The sequence below is a fragment of the Artemia sp. Qi Xiang Cuo genome, chromosome 10 (genome assembly GCF_049724085.1).
Source record: "Artemia sp. Qi Xiang Cuo chromosome 10, ASM4972408v1, whole genome shotgun sequence".
Taxonomy (NCBI): Eukaryota; Metazoa; Arthropoda; class Branchiopoda; order Anostraca; family Artemiidae; genus Artemia; species Artemia sp. Qi Xiang Cuo.
In genome coordinates, this window is record NC_142803.1 from 52,212,109 (window position 1) to 52,234,923 (window position 22,815).

General features: G+C 33.5%; 1 protein-coding gene across 1 annotated transcript; it reads left to right on the top strand.

Moving 5' to 3' along the window:
- The first annotated feature begins 1,051 nt into the window (after nucleotides 1-1,051).
- On the top strand, nucleotides 1,052-12,845 carry LOC148947873 (uncharacterized). The gene is made up of 3 exons (XM_089095507.1): nucleotides 1,052-1,110; nucleotides 7,583-7,754; nucleotides 12,329-12,845. The coding sequence occupies exons 2-3, from the start codon at nucleotides 7,688-7,690 to the stop codon at nucleotides 12,781-12,783; spliced, it is 522 nt and encodes a 173-aa protein (XP_088951633.1). The 5' UTR covers nucleotides 1,052-1,110; nucleotides 7,583-7,687; the 3' UTR covers nucleotides 12,784-12,845.
- Nucleotides 12,846-22,815: the final 9,970 nt, after the last annotated feature.

Sequence of the window (22,815 nt, forward strand, 5' to 3'; positions counted from 1 at the left end):
TTTTCAGAAAAAATTTGCAGAACTTAATACAATTACCTATAAAAATCACTTCCAAATATTTGTTGATGGGTCAAAAATGAATGAGAAGGTTGCAAGTGGTGTTTTCCTTCCTCACCTGAAAATTGCAATGGGCGAGAGATTATTTAATAATTTATCTACAATGTCTGCTGAGTTAAATGCCATAATCATGGCATTAGAACACCTTAAGCAAAACCAATCTTTGATTGAAAATTCGAATAATATTATCATCTATTCCGAATCTTTATCAAGCCTTGAGTTGCTGGCCTCAGCTCCTCAATATAAGTTGGACATTGACACTTATCATTGTCACAGTATTATTGATAATCTTGCTTCAAGTGGCATAAAAACTTACTTTCAATACATTCCTAGCCACTCTGGCATAAGTGGTAATCATCAGGTTGATGAAATAGCAAAAAATGCTATAAATATTGACCAGCCAAGTGGGAGACCAATCCCAATTAGAGATATTTACCGATGGAGGCTATCAGATATTAATTTTAATAAGATTAATCCTATCCCTTCCCCCTTTCCCAATAAGTATCTTTCTAAAATTTATCATAGAATTCGTTCTGGAACAAATGGACTAAATTTCCTTGCATTCTCATATAAGCTTTCTAATTCAAGTGGTTCAATTCCCCTGTCCCCTCTTTGCAGGCATTGTAATATGAATAATGAAACAATTGACCATTGCCTATTTGAATGTAATATGCTGACGTCTGCACAACATACCTTGCTTTGTAAACTGTTAAAATGCTTCAAACACCACAAAATCTCACTATCAGCCAAGAGCCTTGCCAACTATACCTGCACACAGAGCATAGAAATCGACATCTATCATCTTATATTTGAACTACTAGAGTCGAAAGATCTACTGAAAGATATCTGAATATATCTAATAAATATGAGGCAATCAAGCCAGTAGCTCTGTAGCCTACAGAGTGAAGCAAAAAGAAGAGGGCTAAATAGTTTTACTGAATAGCCCGCCTGCTGTGAATTAGAAGAAGAGAAGAAGAAGTTAGGCCTAGTATTATGAAAGGAATTATGCTGTTAAGAAAGCAAATTAAAGACTATCAAAAGGACTCAATATTGGTAGGCCTAGGGTCATTTAATGGTGCTTGCCAACTGCTTTAAGATTAAAAATTAAAAAGTGCTGAACAAAGTTCTGGAGGTAGGACTGCTAGATTTGGCTAATGACCTAATGTCAACATTTTCCTGTGAAAAGGATTTCCCTGTCAACAGTTCACAGGAATTACAGTCAAACTAACCCTCCCAAAGGGCTAGCCTACATGCCTGAGGGGCTGGTCTTCTTTGATAAGGGTATTTTTATAGTAGAGACTTTATTAGAGGAACGGAAGGACAAAGGTTTAACAAGAGTATGTCCACTCTTTGTTCAACAGACATGTGACAAGATGAATGTTGAGGGTTTATCATTGCTCCCTTACTTGACCGCCCTGAAACTATTTCTATTCTGGGTATAGAAAAAAGGTCAAGAGATAAATTCCCTGTATCATGATTTGCAATTTGCAACCACTGCCAAAGTATGTAGCAGTAAACCTAGATGTTCAAGGGTCAATATATACCAAATCATATTATTGAGTTTTAAATAAAGTGAATACACCATTTGGTGCCATTTTTTATTCTGATTACGAATATAATAAGCATTTCTAGCAGAAATGAATTTCAGCCCCCCCCCCCCCCTATATAGGCGATACCTAACCCAACCTAACCCTGAATTGGCATATATAGGGGGGAGGGGGGTGAAATTCATTTCCGATAGAAATGAGTATTATATTTGTAATCAGCATAAAAAAAGGCATTGAATGGTGTATTCACTTTAGTCCTAACTCAATAATATGATTTGGTATGTATTGACCTGTTCAAGATTTGCCCACAGCCACCTAACATCATCTTGTCCTATTAATAGAGAAAATAATGCACTAGGCTATTCAAGTGCCCTAATTGTCTTGCCAACCATCATGCTAAAGACTAAGCATGTCCCATTAAAAAGAAAGTTGAAATGGTTATTGTTAAGGCATTACAAGAAAAAATCACCATTGGTGCTGCAAACAAAAGTATGCAGATATTCTTAAATCAAGCATACAACTGGAAGATTTGGCTCTAGTTCTTCCTAATAAGGAATTCCAACCCCCAAAAACCTTACTCTAAGCCCAATCATGTCAACACAACAGAGAGCCTTAGAACCCCTAATTAAGAAATAATTGATGAAATCTTAACAGTTAGAGTTCCTGAAATGATCAATTCATTTTTATCATCAACATTTAAACAAATTGAAGATTCAATTTCAGGTTGTTTGGAAACAATGTTTCAGGATCTTAGCACCTCACATGCATCATATAATAAAATACTTATAGATTCCATCCCAAATCATTCTATTTCTGATGATGACTTGAAATCTATTGATTCTTTCCCAATATCAAGTACACCTTTATAATTAATATCATAAATCACAAAAAAACCTTCCTCAACAAAAAATCAATTCCTCAAAAGAAATGTAAGTCCACTCTCACCTGTTTCAAAATAAAAACAAATGGAAACAACCCTTAGTATCAAAGACAGTAAACAGTTTAGAATGAATACAGTTCAATTTAACACAACAGGTATACCAATTGATCCTCTGTTTGATTTGAAAAGGTTTTTGGAGGTTGAATCCCCAGAAATTGTTTGCATCCATTGTCATCTTGTTGAAATTTTAATATTAAGAATTTTACAATACATACAAAAGATAGGGTCTTTAATCTCTATTCTCAAAAAGATGAAGGCCTTTTAACCCTTGTGAGAAATGATTTGACTAGCTCTGTGGTGAATATTGACGTTCAGTCATCTATAGAAGTATTAGTTACAAAGGTTGAGATGGGTAATCAGCCTCCTCTGTCAATTATTAATATATATATATATATATATATATATATATATATATATATATATATATATATATATATATATATATATATATATATATATATATATATATATATATATATATATATATATATATATATATATATATATACATATATATATACATATATATACATATATATACACATATATATACACATATATATATATATATATATATATATATATATATATATATATATATATATATATATATATATATATATATATATATATATATATATATATATTTATTTATGTATAGTGGAAGTAAAAAAAACTGAACAATTTGCCTTAAGCATAGGGACAAAATTAGATAATCATATGGAGTGCAATCATGGTTATTCAGTGATAAATGAATTAGGGTGTTGTGATCATCAAGTCAAATGCTTAAAAATATGGACATAGCACAAAGCCAAGTGGTGGTTCATCATATGATGGAAAAATCTAGCATCAAATTTGTAAAACTAAAATTAAAAAATAAGACTTTTTGATGTTTTTTATATGAAATATTATTACAAATAATAATCATCAAAAGCTCTCATTGTTGAGAAGATACCTGTAAATTTAACAACTATGTTTTTGTCATATGACCCTTAAATTTTGACACCAACTGTTTCTCATCTGTTTTACATGTTCAGTGATGTTTTGACAGAGTCACCTATATTTTGACAGGGCCTGTTGCTGTCTGTAAAAAATTTTACAAGGTTACCACAAGATATTCTCAAAAGAAATGAATCTCATAATAGAAGCCAATATCTACATTTGAATTTGGCTGATGGAACATTTTTAGTCAATCTGGTATTCCACCATATCAGACAAGAATTTTCTACACTTGGAACATAATTTTGTCAATGTAATATTAGCTGCCATTTTAACTTAATTTTATCAAGATAAAGCCAACGTGGTTACGTTTTAGAGAAGATCAGATGTATATTGGCAAATTGGCTGATCCCAACTTTTTTGCAAAAAATAACCAAGTAATGACAGTTTGAACATTACATAGAAAATTGTAGGGAGCTCATTTTTTATTGAAAAAAGGAAACTGATTGAATTGAATATTATTTTTGTATCTGGGTGTATTGGATATATTGTCCACGTTTTGCATTGTCAACATATAACAACAGCTTCAAAAGATGGTGTTCCAAGTCATGACTAAGCAGTTATCCTGTTTTGAAGGAAGATTTTGACAGTGGTTCCCAAATTGCACTTTCAAATCATTGGTGCCTTTATTCTATATATATATATATATATATATATATATATATATATATATATATATATATATATATATATATATATATATATATATATATATATATATATATATATATATATATATATATATATATATATATATATATATATATATATATATATATATATATATATATATATATATATATATATATATATATATATATATATATATATATATATATATATATATATATATATATATATATATATATATATATATATATATATATATATATATATATATATATATATATATATATATATATATATATATATATATATATATATATATATATATATATATATATATATATATATATATATATATATATATATATTTATATATATATAATGTTGTATATGGTTAAAATGTTCAACCTAGTCACAATCTTACTGAGAAACTTTAGAAAAAACTTATGAAAAAACAATCCCTTTCCAGGTGATAGGCTATGCCTACAATGGGGATTGCACTATGTCTTAACTGTTAAAGTGATCATTAGCTGTCTGGCTAATTAGTATCTAGCCTTAGAATTCTTTTGTCTAAGAATTTACTAGTTTTGATAATTTAAAACTGTGGATAATAGTGGAATAGAAATTATAAGATATGATCAATAGAAACATACTGCATGTTATAAAGCAGTAATTTTATGGATTTAACGTTTTCTTTATCAGTGGTCACTGTTTGGGGGGGGGTTGTTACAACCCCCCCCCCCTCCCCAATAATTTAGAGAAAAAAACAGAAGTTTTTTTTAATTAATCCATGCTTGTTTATAATAGATGAAAACCCAAAAACAGAGGTCTTTTACACTTCCTCACATGTTCAACTTAAATATATATGCAAATATGCCGCCTTTGAAACCTTATCATTCAGTAAATAGGTGGGACTTGTTAATGGCAAAATTGTGAAAATTTTCTATACTTCATGTTTTGCTGCGTTTGCTCTGATCAAATTTGTTACCCTGCTATTTAAGGTTCCTTTACTTCCTAAAATCTATCAGTTCAAGATTAGATTTTTGTGTTTTAAAACTAGCAAAAGCAAATTTGAATGCACTCTCTACATCTACAAATAGAACAGAAATGGAATCATTAAAGGAAAAGAAGGTAGATATACAGTGAATATAATTTCCTGAATAAAAAAGAAATCATCAAAAGAAAACAAGACTTATTGCTTTTTATAATAATATTAGCACTATAGCTAGATATGGTCAAATCAATTGTAGTTTGGTCACAGAAGTTGGTACAGAGTGGGATCTGCCCCAGGCATTATTTAATTATTTTAATTTTTATTTCCAATATCTATTCCTTATAATTTTGCATTCACATACTAACCCATAAATGTAGAACTACCTCTATGTATAGTTCCTTGCTGACTTCTTACTATTTTGCTTTTCTAAATATTTCTTTTAACCAGCTCCAAAAAAGTGTTAAGATAAATATACTAATGCAAAAAAATCAAATTTCACAAACACCTCATGCATGCCTTGCATGCATGCCATATCTGGTTCAAGTAGAATAAAGTGAATTCAAACAATATATGTATGTTTTTCACAGTTTGGATATTTTGTGTGTACATATAGGCAGTACTAACCCAAATTCTTTTTCTATTGTTACCAGTTTTAACTTGCAGCACTAGGAGACTGAGCTTTGCTTGGTGAAAATTATTTTAAACATAAGTATAATATTCATTATACCCCCCCTGAAAATGTATACCCCCCCCCTGCATACCCTGATTTACAGAATAAAAAATTTTGAGGGATTTTTCTAGATTTCGTTTTTTGTACATCAATCCAAAAGGGAAAGGTAATTTCCAAACTCAAGGGGGTAATTTTTCCCTCCTGGTTGGCATCCATGGCAAATTTTGAATAATACAAGGTTTCTGCTACAATGCTGCCAAGAATTGTTCTGATTTTTTTGATTATTCTTTATCAAACAGTGCTCAAGAGGTAAGTGGATATTTCTACTTTATTTTTGAGCACTTTTAAATTTAAAATATGGTTGCAATTTAAATGTGGGGACTATGTCACATTATAATAGGGCTGTTTTTTAGCACTAAGATCTTACATCTAAGATCTTTCATCTTTAAATAAAATACTGTGATGTCTAATATCAAGTATTTTATTTGATCAAACAAAAATAGTAGATACGTCTTTAGGACTTTTACAAAGCTTCAGGGAAATTATAGAAATAAAAAAGATAATATATGGGGGTATTAGTATCAATAGAGAGGAAAGAGAATTTAGGATCAATTCAATTTATAATAGTTTAATTAAATAGTAGGTAAGATTTTCAACCAGTACTGATTTTAATAATAGTTCTGAAACAAAAGATGACCTTGCAAACAAAGGTCAGAATGGGTTAAATACTGGGAAAAGCAAACAAACTACTGCTAAGCTTGCAAGCAAACAAATCCGTTCAATTTACAATTCAAACATTGGTTGATGAACTTATGAGATTTAATTAGGGGTTATGGGCCGGGGGTTAACTGACCTTTATTGTTTTGGTTTAAGTATAAATATATTCTTCATTTTTTGATAGATTTCGATTTATATATTGTGAGGAGGCGTTGTGTGAATCAATATAGACATTCGATTTTGTTTATACGCCAGTGAATGGAAGTGTTTATTTAATATGTGAGTTTTGTTTCCTATTTATTTATATTTTTTTCTCTTTATGTGTTTAGTATGTTTTTATTTTGATGTAAGTTAAGGTTTTAAAAAGAACATTTTTGTTTCATTTTTGTTCTTTTCTTTTTTTTCCCACTGAGAAATGCTCCCGGACGTGGGGCCAAAATATTTTGAGTATTTTGTTTACTTAAGTGTTTATTTTATTGTATTCACTGCTTTATAAAAATTAAAACCTGTTTTTCTTGCTTAATTTTTCATAAATGGAAAAGCAGTGTGGTCTAAGAAATTATTTAAACCTTTTCCATAATTGAGCTGGTAGATTTGAGTAAAAGATAAATCAGTAGTACAATATGGGTTTGATGGTAACTGAGTCATGTAGTCTATTGATAAGTGTTAGAAGGAACTGTAGGCCCTTTTACATAAAAAAAATGCATATTTTTGTCTTAAAGCATAGTCTCTGATGTGACTCCATTCATCATCACTATGTAAATCAAGAAGAATATTGATTTTATCTGAGTAGACAAGTTTTTTTTTCATACTTCTTATGTTGTGATGAACCTTGTATAGTTAAGACTTTTTTTCCAAACCATCTGCTTCTTTTAAGAATCTTTTGTTTTTAGTTATTTTCTCATCTCTTAAACTGCTATGCAAAATTGTGGTGGATTTTGAAATCCTGTAAAAAGAGCATGCAAAAGGTTTCTCCTGTAAAAAGGTTTCTCCTGAGTATTCTTATGTGAATTTGCTAATTTTTTTTCCAGAAAATGAAGACAAATTCCCAAATATTACTAAGAACCCTCTTGGATGTAAACTATCCAATTTTGTAGCCTGAATAAGGAGAAAATATTTTTTCCATTTCTCCAGATATGTCCATAAAAATTGAGCCTGATTCTGATCATGTTAAACTGGAGTTTGATCCTAGCATGGAGAAAGGTATGTTTTCAAATATCTCAAATTTTTTGTGTGCATTTGCAAATCCAGAATGAAATAATAATATGCCTAAAAATTCTGAAAAAAAAAATTCTTTGAGCCTCCTTTCATGGTTACTGTTAATCTTCTATCACACTTAGGGAGGGACATACACTGTATAATCTACGATTAAGACATACAACCTTTTTCCTATGAACACCATCATAGGAGGATCCTCTATTAGAGGACAACTGCAGCAGGGCATAGGATCCATATTCAGGACAATGGTCTCTGCAAACTTGTTGTGTATCCCACCTGCTGTGTACTGTCTGGTCACAGTTGCCAATCCCACGTCCAGATAAAGTGAAGAGGTTTGGGCAACAGACTGGCCCCCTGTCCCCTGGACTTGCTTTGGCTGGGAAAACCATCTTGAAATGAAAAGTGTCAGGAAAGCCTCAAACATTTTGTCCCATTAATGATGCCGATCCCAGTATATCCCCGGATATCCTCACGACGGTGGTCAAACTGCCCAAAGATTGAACCTCCTTGAAATGAGTTGAATGAAAATAGCTACTTGGAATTTTCTGACTCTGAATTTTCCAGGCGCTGAGCTACTTCTTGCTAATGAATTCAAGCAGTATTCTTTTGCTATTGCTGGTGTTAAAGAAACTTATTTACAAGAAGGTGAGAAATTCATCAGCAAGGACTGCAGTCTATTTTGGTCAGGTACTTGCAACAGAAGGAGAACTGTTGTTGTTCTGGTTTTTCATAAGATTATTAGAAATGTACTTACATTATATAATGCTATATCAAAGCATCTCATCGCAGGCCCCCTGGGACACCGTCATGGAAGATTCTTTGTAGTTATATTCTATGTGTCGTCAAATGAGACTGGCCCCAATGTTAAGGACCAGTTTTGTACTTACCTCATGCAACTTATTTGTTTTGCTTCTCCTCATGATGTACTGCTTCTTCTTGGAGATTTCGACGCTACCGTTAATGATCCCACAAGCATCTGGAAAGACGTCAAGGGACGTGTTACCCCGGACGTAACTAATGACAATGGAAGTCGTCTGCTTCAGCTCTGCAGTGCCCATCAGCTTGTTATCTTCAACACAGTTTTTGAAAGACCTTGAATCCATCAGTATACATGATATAGTAACGACGGCGTCACAAAGAAAATGATTGATCGTGTCATCATCTCTTGGCGATGGAGGTCATCGGCTTCCAATTGCTGCTTGTTTCGTGCTACTGACCTTGGTAATACTGATCACAAACTTGTAATTCCGAAAATTCGTCTTAAGCTGAAACTCCAGAAGGTCAACAAGCACATTGCAATGCTAAATCTCTGCAGTCTTGATGCTCTTGCAATCTAAGAGCAGTACACAATTGAGAATAAAAACCGTTTTGAAAGCTTGTCCCAGCTTTCGGATATTGAAGTCATGTGGGAATCGTTTAAAACTGAAGTCACCAACGCAGCTAGAACAACTCATGCCTTGTAAGCTTAGGTCAAAAGCCTTGGCTGTCATTGAAGGCTGCGGATGCTATTACATTCTGAAGGCAGGCTAGACTACAGGAGAAAATGACCTATCAACATCTCAACGGCGTCAGGAATAAGCTGATACATTGAGATCTCAAGTTATCCGTTTACGGCAAAGCTGATGAGCTACAAGAAGCTGCCATGATGAAGGACGTTGGCGCAGTATACAAACACATGCGTGACCTCTGAGGGTAGTATGCTCAACCCATAGAAAACGTACTATCTGCGGATGGGGTGCTTCTTGAAGACATAGTGTCCAAACTTTCAAGGTGGTATGAAAACTTCCCATCTCTGCTTAATGCGCCCCCTCTCTCTCTATCGGTAAAGACTCCTGCCATCCCCTAACCTGTGATCCATAATGACCTCCTTAATTTTGACATTAAACCGTTCTCACTGGTAGAAATTCAAAATGCTGTGAAGAAATTGAAAAACCACGGAGCTCCTGCTATCTGTGATATCTCTGCGGAGCTGCTTAAGAATGGCGGCGGCATTATATTGCTATGGCTCCAAATGCTATTCAATGCAATACGGGACTCAGACATCCAAAGACTGGCAGAAGAGGAAAGGTTCCAAGAGGGACTGCAAGAACTTTAGAGGGGTAACGCTCCTCTTAGTACTAGATAAGCTCTTATCTATGGTTTTGTTGCAGCGATGTTTTGCACACCTCCCGACGAAATCACAGAGTAGAGGAGGCTGGTTTTATGCCTGGCTGATCAACGACATAGCAGATATTCTCCATAGGACAAATGATTGAGAAGGCGAACGAGTTCCGCCAGCAGGCTTTCATCGCTTATTTTGATTTCAAGGCAGCATTTGACTCAGTTTGTGTACAAGGGAAGGTTGCTCAGTTGCTCCTGAGCTATTTAGCTGTAATAAAGATCATCTTATGACTTGCACAACCCAGAAGTTGAGCTTTGGACTCAAGTACAGGGATAGAGTTGTCACTGATTGTGATTTTGCTGATGACAGCACTAGTCACCAACTCCAAGTCACAGTTGCTCTTGGCTCTAAACAAGTTTTTGGGAGAAGCTGCAAGTACCAGAATATCCATCAAGTGGCCGAAGACGAAAGTTATGCTAGTGCAGCGAAATTTTGCTGATGACAATTCTACTTACTTGGTCCATGGGAACCAAATTGAAGTGGTTGACCATTTCACTTATCTTGGTTCTATCATATCATCGGACAGCTGTTTCAATCATGAACTTATTGCCCGCGCAGCCATGGCCTCTGTCGTCTTCGATAGACTGAGCCATGTTTGGAAGAAGCCAATGATCAAACGAGCTGCCAGAATGAAGATCCTTGGTTGGTCAGTCTATTCGATTCTGCCATACGGAGCTAAAACTTGGCCTGCTAGTGCAGCTGTCCAGTGCTGTCTTGACACTGTTCAATCTAAGTGACTTCGAGCAATCCAGGAAATTCAATGGACATATTTTGTCAGCAATGACTGCCTACAAAGTATGACTTCCTAGTCACCCTTGTCACACCTGGTTGCTGAGTGGGTACTTCGCTGGTGCGAACATCTCTTGTGACTGCGTGTTGACACACCGGCTCGGATTCTATACGACTTTCAACCAACTAGTGGTGGCTTGAAACATCTGAGAGGAAGACCCAAGTTCTAGGGGTATGATAGTCTCGGGAAATTCCTGGACCATGCTTAAATTTTGCTGTCTGATAAAGAGGCAATTGCTGCAGACCGCCCCATGTCGAGAAGGCTGATGATGCTCTCAGCGCCATCCTGGCATTAGGATTAAGCTAAGTATGGCTAATTTTGCTTTTCTATGAAAAACTTGTTTTGAGGGAAAAGTTTTTTAATTTAATTTCTGTTCGTTTTACATTAAAGTTGTCTTTTTCATGGGAAAGAAAATGATATTTTATAGATTTTTGTTTTTTTCTGTAAAAATCGATAGTTTGACTTGCTATTTGTATGACAGGGAAACTTTCTCAACAGTTTTTAACAAGATACAACATTTTGAAAGTCTGGACACAAATAGTATTGTTTAATTTAGTTTTATACCTCCTCTAGTTAACCTGAAAAATAAAAATACCATCCCCCAAAAAATCTATCTATGCTCTTTGATAACCTGGATACACTTACACTTGTTTGATTTAGTTTAATTTTAGAGCACAAGAAGCTCGTAAAAGACTCTTAAAAAGAGCACCGGTACTTTTAATTTCCAAGTGAATTAGCTCCTTTGAAAGTTTCAATGATATTACTAGCTATGATTGAGCAGCGCTGCGTATGATAGTGCTTATTTGCCCCTTTGAAAACCTTCATTCCTATAGTCTTTTTGTTTACTTATCACTAATAAATTAGTCCAAAATTCAGTTACCTTTTCACGCTTGATGGTACGATAGAATTAATCTCGAAGTTTAAATTTGGTCTTAACCCTGTGCTTCAAATAAAAAAAAAAGTTATTTTGTATGAAAGACACTTCTGAACCCTGTCAAAGGAAAATATTAGGGGGTTCGAGGTAGCAGCAATCTCTTAGATAGTTGTGTTCTTGGTCTTAGCCATTTTTGGATATCTTTTTTGCCGAGTAAGGGATAGATCATTATGGCGAAATTAATTGAAATAGTGAGAAATCAAAAAGTGTCGTCTTACATACCAAGAAAAATATCGGGAATTGCTCTTTTGTTCTTCAACAGACTCCTTACAGTGGAATTTACAAAGCTAAGGTATCATATGCCAACTGCATTTTCTCCTGACAAAGGGCTTGAATTCAGGGTCTGTATTAATAGATTTATCTTACTTGTGAATAATTAGAAAATAAGAGAATGTAAGTAGTTTTAGTCTGAAATCTTGTAAAATCTAGTCTTGGAAAACTTTAAGTTTTAAAATATTTATAATCACTTTAAAATTACTAAGATCAACAAGGCAAAAATATATTGAAAAAAGTGTCAAATTGTTTTTTATAAATTAATCAATTGAGGAAGAGTCATGTGAATTTCTTGTACAGTGATTTTGTAATTTACTGTTAACGCTTAGTTTTCAAATACAATGTTGCTAAACAAACTCCCAAAGTATTTATTTAATTTGACGGTTTTTTCTTTATTTTAGACAACGCTGTCACATTGCAATTTGAGAATGATCCATCAAATCAAGTTAGTGGAATACCTAGTATGCCTGACTTAACCAATATTTATCTGAAACAAGAAACAGATTCAGATTTTGAACTCGAGACATCAAGTCCAATCCAAATGATGCATGACGTATGTCTATGCCAAAGAACTCGTGCTGGAAAAAAACCTTTTGAGTGCAATAAATGTATGAAAGAGTTCAGCCAAAGTTCTCTTTTATCTAAACACCGTAAATCTCACACTAGGGAGAAGCCTTTCGAGTGTCAAGTATGTGAAAAAAGCTTCACGTCTAGCTCTAATTTATCTAAACACAAAAGAATTCATTCAGGCGAAAAACCTTACAAGTGTGATATATGTATGAAAAAGTTCAGCCAAAGTTCTTCTTTAACTGTGCACCGAAGAATTCACACGGGGGAGAAACGTTTCAAATGTTAAGTATGTGAAAAATGCTTCATTTCCAGCCCTGAATTATCTATGCATCAAAGAATTCATTTAGGGGGAAACCAGTACATGTGGTTCATTTGTATGAAACGCCTCCATCACTGTTCTTATTTAACAGTGCATCAAAGAATTCCAGTGGTGAGAAGCCTTTCAAGTTCCAACTTTGGGAAAAAAGTTTCAATTCTAGTACTAATTTATCTCAACATCAAAGAACTCACATTGCGGAAAAACACCAAAGGTATCATATGCGTGGCAAATCATATGCCTGTCAAGAAAGCAAAGAAAAACTTCATTTCTAGCCTTGAATTATCAATGCATTAAAGAGCCAATTCAGGAAAAATCTTTGCTGGAGTGATATATTTATGAAAAAGATCAGCTAAAGTTCTGATTTTTCTGTACACCAAAGAATTCATACTGGGAAGAAACCTTTCAAGTGTGAACTATGTGAAAACTCTTCAATTTTTTACTAATTTGTCTCAATACCAAAGAAGTCACACTGGGGAGAAACTGTTTAAGCATAATATTTTATGCTGCTGTTCTGAAATATTGCAGAAGAACTATTTTGATACGTTCGGTACAAACTTGATTCTAATTTACTTTACTTCATCACTGTAAATAGATTTTAAGCTCCATATGTAGCTAATTGTTAAGTTTGTATTTACCGAGGGGCTTTAATAAAATTGAACTGAAAACTTTTGCGGTGCGAAGCAAATGCATCCCATTTTTACTGCCCTTGTGCTTGAGAAGGCGTTCTGAGAGTGATTTGGACTAAAAGTTAGAATTTACCATGATGAGTAGGGGCTAGGCTAAGGAGGGGGCAGATTAAAATTATTAGGACAGTAAAAATTAACACAGAATAATTTCTGTTGGTTTAATTTTTATTGTTATTCTTTACTTTCAGCTGAAAAGCTTGTTTTATATAATCCTGTTTGGTTTCAACATTATCCTTAGGGTTAAATATATATATATATATATATATATATATATATATATATATATATATATATATATATATATATATATATATATATATATATATATATATATATATATATATATATATATATATAACAAAACCGTTTCGTTAGTATACGGTTTTGTTATATATATATATATATATATATATATATATATATATATATATATATATAACAAAACCGTTAGTACATACAGGTTTTCAAAAGGGCGTAATTCAGGAGCGACTAAGGGTATTAAGTTGGAGCTTTCTGGAAATGACGAGGAATCGATTGACCAAAAAGGCAATATTTGCATGCTGCTACTACCGCTAATACCACTGATTCTATAGCAACTATTGCTAAGGTTGAGGACATTGTGGCGAAAATTTTAGAAAAGTTAAACTAAATCAAAATATACTAGAAGCATACAGCTTGTCTCAAGAACTTAGAACCAATATCTTAGAAACGGCTAACCATATCTAGCTGAAACTTCCAGGGAATGATGAAGGGGATGCTAAACTGACCAAAAGGCAATATGTACATAATGCTACTGCTACTATTGTTACTACTACTGCCAATAAGACACTATTAATATGATACCATTACTGCTAAGGGTAGGAAGATGAATATTTAAGAGAGTGTTGACGGGAAAGCTAAACTAAATTCGAACAAACTTTGTGCATGGAGGTTGTCAGAATGGTGTTTTTTCAAGAATGCCTTAGGGAATTAAGTTGGAACTTTCTGGGGGTGTTTTGGGGGAAGATCAAAAGGCAATGTATATACGCTACTACAAATATTACTACCATCACTACAACTGCTATACCTACTGCTACTTCTATTGTAACTAAGACTAAGAGCGTTAAGATGAAAATATGGGGTAAATCGATCCAACTTAAAACACACTATGGTGTCAAAAGGGCATATTGGCAATATCATAGCAACGGCTTATAGTATTGAGTTGAAGCTTCCAGGGCTTTATGAGGGGGGTGTTCAACTGACCAGAAGACAACATACTACTACTACGAGTAATACAGTTACTGCTCTTAGTAGCCTATTACTAATGCTAGTAGTAATACTCTTACTACTACTTCTGTCACTGCTGCTACAACTAAGGCTATGAAGTTGAAAATTTCCGGGAATGAAAATGAGGGAAAAATGTAATTAGATCGAAACACACTGTGTGCATGCAAGTTGTCAAAAGACTTATCAGCAATATCTTAGGAACGGCTTGGAGTATGAGGTTGAAACTTACAGGGCTTGTTGTAACAGATGTTGAACTAACCAAGAGGCAAATATTTGCATGTTGCTATTTCTACTACTACTCAGAGAAGGCAGAAAAAATAATGACAGTTTGTCCAAAAAGAGATAAAACGATGACATTTTGTTCAATGGTAGAAAAAAACAGACTATTTTTTCTATATGCTTTTTCTAATGACAAATTAAAATAATAGTAGCGTTCAATTATTTTTTTGGCTGATTCCTTGGCGTGTGAATTCTACCCTATGATTACGATGTGTGTATGACATTGAAAATGCTCTATGACCAACCAGACGTGTCATCTTTTTTTTCTGTCATTGAATAAAACATCATTGTTTTTATTTATCATCGGTCGAAGTGTCATTGTTTTTAACCGTCACGGGAAAATGTCATTCTTTTTCACCCATCAAACAGACGGTCATTAGTGAGGTTTTAGCATGCGTCTAGCCCCTCCCCTAGCTTATAAGAAAGGCTATCTTATAAGGCGTTTTCATTGATCTTCCACTCAGGCTAAAGCGCCAATGGCAAAATCCAAAATTGAGGCTAACGCTGTTCTTGAAGAATTGTTTTGCTGTTTTTAGACTAACTTGACTTGCTAACAAGGCTTTTTCGTCGGGGATTCACAAGGTAAAGTCCAAAGGCACAGAGAGAGAAAAAAATTAATGTGTGTTGAACAAAATGTGAAAATGGGAATATATAGCCTAAATTATATATTTCCCACCTATTCTGTCACTTGTCTTGTTTCACGCTAAGCTGAAAGAAACGAACGAAGAAAACGGTTTGTTCTCGAGTTTTACACAGCGTAAACTTGAGCGAGTTGTGTATAATACACAAGTACCAAAATTCCTTCCCCCTACGGAACAAAAACTCAAATAAAATCCTCAAATTTGGAAGACCTTATTTTCCGCGGGGGGGGGGGGGATTTTCAGGGGGTAAATGCCGGTTTTTTTTGGGGGGGGGGGGCGCCTAGAATTACAGCTAATACTACTACTATTGAACTAAATGAAAAGAACTTAAGTAAATCCAAGCTGTCAAAATAACATAGATGCAATATATCTGAATAGAAAATATGCCGTCAAATTGGAACTTTCAGGTAAAGTTGAGGGGAATTTTGGACTAAATTGAATTATAGTTTGTCAATCCAAACGCTCAACAAGACGTATATGCAATGTATCAGGAACGGCTAAGGGTAATAAGTTTAACTTTAAGGGCATGTTTAACAAAATCTACAGACACTGTGTGCATCCAAGATTGTCGAAGGGGCCTACTGAACAGTTCTCTACCTCTAAAGGTGTTCTCCGAGAATGCTCACCCACTCTTTTCTGCCTACTCCTACATAGTGTGTTGGCACTTGCCCCTAATAATACGAGAATAGTCTTCGATCTACTTGCATATGCTGATGTTAATAATCGTCTGAATGGAAAAATAGAGGAGATCCAAGCAAGTGCAAACACTATCGATAACGCAGCTAGTTCCTTTGGAATGAACATAAACACCAGCAAGACCAAGGTGATATTCACTATTCGGGGCGTGGAAATCGAATGGGTTGACCAGTATTTTTTTACCTAAGGAAGTGTGCTGACATCCACAAATGACTCCTCAACGGACATCAAACAACGCCAGGCTCTTGCCTCCGCACGCTTCAAGTCACTGCGCTCTATTCGAAAAAAATTATACCTGATCTTAAAACTGGATGAGTTTTCTGTGACTTAGTAATCCCAGTTGCAACGTATGGAGCAGATACATGGATTCTAAAAGCTAATGACAAGCACTGACAGCTGGAATTTGAAACTAAATCGCCCCGGAAGCACACTGGCATCACTTACCATGACCGAGTATCAATCGAACGACTACTGTCCTCCCTGAATTACTATCATGCAGACCATCCAACAGCTTCGATGGTTAGGACACATTCAACGTATGTCCCCAGCCCAACTGCCCAAAATAGCCTTCAAAGGAAGAATAAATGCCTTTCGCTCAAAAGGATGACCTCCCAAGCAATGGCGGGAAAACTTTTCTGATCACCTCGTCTCAGTCCTGCTGAGCACGGCAACAAACAGGGAGGCATACCAAAAATATGCTATGATGACATTAGAGCAAGAAACCCCGAATCAGCCAACCCAGCGGGATGGGAGTTAAGTAACTAAGCTGATTCATATTCGTTGTACGCTTGAATTACTATTTGACCATATTTTTGCTCGTCTTAGGCTTAAATTGACTCTTTTATTTTCATTATACAATTCTTTTTATACGGAAAAATCATTTCTTTTAAATAGAGCACTTAAAAAGTTAGTTAAATTATAAGAAGTTTCTTGCATTTTTCACAGAAGAATCCTTTGGATCATGGTTTATGCCATTGATCCACATAATATGTGAAAACATATTTTTCGCCGTAGCACCTTTGTCTTTGGTAGGAGCGAAAAATCAATTTCTTTCAATTAGAGGTAGCTTTTCTTCTTGGAAAATCTGGTGAGAATTTATTTTATTTTTTCCATCATATTTTCTTTATTGGCTATTTCGTTTGGTTCGTTAGTATACGTAATCTTGAGATTGGTGCTTGAAACAGAATTAATTTTTCGCTGTCAAGAATTCGTAGATTGTAAAGGGAAGTAGTGAAATCATTAAAAAAAAAGCTTTTTTTGGCATAAAGGCTTCTTGGAATGATATCAGTCCTAAAGGCCGAGCCATGTTAATGGGAATAATAAGGCTTCCAGTCAAATTTGCTACTATTGGTGTTAGTACTGTGAATAAACCTCGTCCTCTTTGGACATCCCTTACTTGTTAAATGTCTAAGATTTGTTTTTCTGCTAAGGAATCTTAGAGTGGGCTTGTGTTTACAGAAAGCTCCATTCAAAGCGTCTGGCAAGTTGATGTGCGAACCAGGATTATTTACACAAAGCTCAATAATTATTCTTTATAAAATGTGGGTTCACATTTTCGAGAATTGTCGTTCTAAATTTCGGCTTTGATTTGGAGAGCAACTCTCAAAGAAAGTAATGCTGTTTCAACCGCCCCACAATTACAACTAAACTATTTCCTCTTTCTACACTGTAAATAAATTCGTAGTCAAATATATGATTAGTGACCATATAATTTCTATCCTTTTCATAGCAGGATGTGAGTTAGCATGATTTTTGTCAACAAAATAGTGAGGGTTTGTTGGCGATATGTTTCTTGGTATGGTCATGATTGAATACATATCTACAGAAATTCAGAATATAATTAAATGAACTATGTCAAGAGATAAAACTAAAAACTTTATTCAGAGTGAATAATTATGACTACTTGTGAACAAGTAACACAGTATACAAGTGTAAACAAGCACTGTATAGAACTGAAGATGATATTAAAACGGTCCAAAGCTCAAGAATAGCTCAAGTACGTTATCTATTTCATTCATAATGTGATGTGTGATTAAGAGACCATTTTTTGTGACATTCTTTAAGACATCTAACTTAATGAACCAACATTGAGCAAACTTAATGTAAGGGGTATGTAGTTTTATTTCCTAGCCATAGTATATGGTGCCTATATAGCCATGGTGCCATAGTATATGTAAGTGTTATATAAGATATTTAACAGTGAACAATGCATTTAGGGCAGGAGTCATCAGTGTCTAGTTTAAGGGAGCAAAAACTGAAAAAGTATGAATTAGCTGAATAAAAATTAAAAAAAGCAAGAGTTTGCAGACTAAAAACAATGTGTATTTAAACTTCGTGACAAAAGTTTAAAATAGCTGAATATCTTTGATAAGATTGAAAATTAAGCGACCAAAATTGAAAATTAAGTGCATAAAAGTTTAATACAAAAAACTATGTAGACAAACTTTAAAATTGTGAATTTTCTCGACAAAAAAAAAATCCAAATTTTCTCGACAAGAACTGAAAAATTCTGATTTTTTAAATTATGAAAAATACGTAGTTATAAACTTCCCTTCTTGGTAATTTCCTTCAAACGCAAAATTGACCAGCCACAGAGAAAGTATGGCAAATAAAAACAATCAAGGACAGAAGGGTTTGTAAGTATTCTACCTAGCTTCCAAAACACAGGCGGAATATTTGGTGTAGAAAATCCCATAGCATCAATTTTTACATTTTCGTTTATTTTAATTCTCTTTTCGGGTTTCGGGGGTTGAGTTATCATAGAAGGGTAAAATAAAGGTTAAAGAGAATAATTTGAAAATATGAAATTACCAGCAACTGGTGAAGAGCTGTCCTACGATGTAATTGCACTGAGATAACAGGCTGGAACTAAGGACCAAGATATTATTCAGAAATTCAGCTCATTTATTTGAATAATATTCCCTTTGCCTACCCATTGAAAGTTCGATAGTATAATTATTATTAAATATGTTGCGAAATTTAACAAAGCTGTAGCAGACATATAAATAATGAACCAAAACCTAGATTTTTAGGAAAAAAACAAAAAAGTAAAAATTTCTTTGATTGACAAAAAAATATGGCAATTCAAAACTAACAGAAATGGATTAAAAAAAAGAACTTTTCCACAGGAGAACATTTTCAAGGAAAAGTAAAGAGCTATGTTAAATTATAGACAAGTGGAAATACGGTCCAATAAAATTTCAAACATAAAGCAAGCATAAATCAGTATAAATAAATAAATCAAAACCGAAACAAACATAAATTTAAATAAATAACACAGTGTAACTTAACACAAACAGAAACTGCTACAAAATGGACAAGTTCAAGCGTCCTTGTGTTCTAAAGACCAGAACGTTATTTACGCTTTACTAAAAGCGTACATTACGATATATTTTGAGCGTTTTTTTTTTCTTTTTTTATATAGAGTTATAATACCGATTTGATATATATATATACATCACTGTATATATATATATATATATATATATATATATATATATATATATATATATATATATATATATATATATATATATATATATATATATATATATATATAAATGAAGTGAACTACTGCCCAATAAACCAGTCTTTTAAAGTTAAAGTTTTAACTTATGCCAAACAATATTTCACAAAGAACTTGACTGTGCGTATTTTGAAAATGATTCATTTCAAACAGTTCGTGTTAACTAACTGTAAGTAAGGAGCGACCCGGCTAAATGGTAACTGAAATTCTAGAAAACGGTTTTTTGATACCAATAGATATATCAAAAGAATCATATTTCAATGCTGATTTCAAATATATAACTTTCATCAAGTTTAGTGCTACCCATCAAAAGTTACGCGCCTGAGAAAATTTGACTGATTTTCAAAAAAAGGGGAAAAGGCCCCCTAAAAGTTATATAGAACCTTAATGAAAATCAAACCATCATATTCAGCATACCAAAGAACCCAACTGTAGAGGTTTCAAATACCTATCTGCAAAAATGTGGAATTTTATATTTTTTACCAGAAGAAAGATCACGGATGCGTGTTTATTTGTTTTTTTTGTTTTTTTTCCAGGGGTGATCGTATCGACCCAGTAGTCCTATAATATCGTGGGAGGGCTCATTCGAACGAAAAATAAAAGCTCTAGTTCTCTTTTTAAGTGACCGAAAAAAAACGGAGGTCAACTAGGCCCCCTCCCACGCTTATATTGGTCACAAAGTCACCCAATCAAAATTTGAGATATACATTTTGTTCAACTGGGTCGAAAATATGATAAATATGTCTATTAGGATGACTTAATCCCCCGAAGTACCCAGAGGGAGGGCTAAAAGTTATGAACTTTACCCACTGTTAACATATAGTATTGGTTATTCGGAAGTATACAGAAGTTTTCAGGAGGTTTTTTTTCTGGTAGTGGGAGGGAAGGGTGGGCAGGGGGTTATGTTGGAGGATCTGTTCATAAAGGAAGTTTTCAGGGGGGAAGGGAAATTGCCATGAAGGGGGCACCGGACTTGCCAGCATTATTTATTGGTTATTGGGAAGTATACAACCATTTTCAGGAAGGATTTTTTCTGGAGGGGGGGGGCTAGAGGAGGGGGTTACTCTGGAGAATATTTCCGTGGAGGATGTTTCTTTGGGGTAAGGGACATTTCTATGAAGGGGGCACCGGATTTCCAAGCATTATTTAAAAACGATCAGAAATTAAATAAAAAAAAACAAGTTTTTTCAACTGAAATGTAGGAAGGAATATTAGAACTTAAAACGAACAGAAATTAAAACGTATGTGAGGGGGTTCTCCCCCAAGTCAATACCTCGCTCTTTACGCTACAGTTTTTTTTTAGTGCTTTAAAAAGAGCTATCTATTATAATTAAACGGCCTTTGTGATTCTGGGGTTTGTTAATTAAAAATTTTTTTTTAACTTTTAACGTACAGAGGGGCTTCTTCACTAAGGGCACAACCCCCTCATATACGTAATAACATATACGTAATAAAAAAAAACAATAAAAAAACAAGCGATACGGCTCAATAGTAATCGAAACTTTTAAAAACGGAATTTTGATGTCAATAAATGTATTAAAAGAATGTGTTTATAATGCTGATTCTAAATATATAGATTTTATTAAGTTTAGTATTACTCATCAAAGGCTACGAGCCTGAGAAAATTTACTCGATTTTTTAAAGAGGGGGGAACATCCCCTACAAGTGAAAGAATTTTAATGAAAATCACACCGTCAGATTCAGCGTATCAGAAAACCCTATTACATAGGTTTCAAGCTCATATCTGCAAAAATCTGCAACTTTGTATTTTTTGCCAGAAGAAAAATATACGAATATAGAAGTTAGTTACGTAAGTTAATTTGTAAAGACATCCATTTAGCAAAAGAAAAGTAAAATTTTTATGCAAATAAAAGCTGCATTAGCTAAAAAACGATCAGAAATTAAATAAAAAAAAACAAGTTTTTTAAACTGAAAGTAAGGAGCGACATTAAAACTTAAAACGAACAGAAATTATTCCGTATATGAAAGGGGCTGTTCCCTCCACAACACCTCGCTCATTACGCTAAAGTTTTTTACTTTCGCAAAAAACTATTTTTTTAAAAAATAAAAAAAATTATAGTAAATAGCTAGGCGTTTAGGAGGGGCCAGCCCCTGTCAGAAAAGGCCAAATTTCTGTTCGTTTTAAGTTTTAATGTCGCTCCTTACTTTCTATTTAAAAAAACTTGTTTTTTTTTATTTAATCATATCTAGAGCCATGTGTTTTGTTTGTCTTACCATCAACAAAAAATAGAAAGAAAATTACTGTAGTAACAACGATTACTAAAAAGAGCCTAATGAATGCAGATTGACTTTTTAATATATTCTTAGAATTTGTTCATAAAAGTGTTCAATATCGGATATATTATAACTCTATATAAAAAAAGAAAAAAAAAAACGCTCAAAATATATCGTAATGTACGCTTTTAGTAAAGCGTAAATAACGTTCTGGTCTTTAGAACACAAGGACGCTTGAACTTGTCCATTTTGTAGCAGTTTCTGTTTGTTTTAAGTTACACTGTGTTATTTATTTAAATTTATGTTTGTTTCGGTTTTGATTTATTTATTTATCCTGATTTATGCTTGCTTTATGTTTGAAATTTTATTGGACCGTATTTCCACTTGTCTATAATTTAACATAGCTCTTTACTTTTCCTTGAAAATGTTCTCCTGTGGAAAAGTTCTTTTTTTTAATCCATTTCTGTTAGTTTTGAATTGCCATATTTTTTTGTCAATCAAAGAAATTTTTACTTTTTTGTTTTTTTCCTAAAAATCTAGGTTTTGATTCATTATTTATATGTCTGCTACAGCTTTGTTAAATTTCGCAACATATTTAATAATAATTATACTATCGAACTTTCAATGGGTAGGCAAAGGGAATATTATTCAAATAAATGAGCTGAATTTC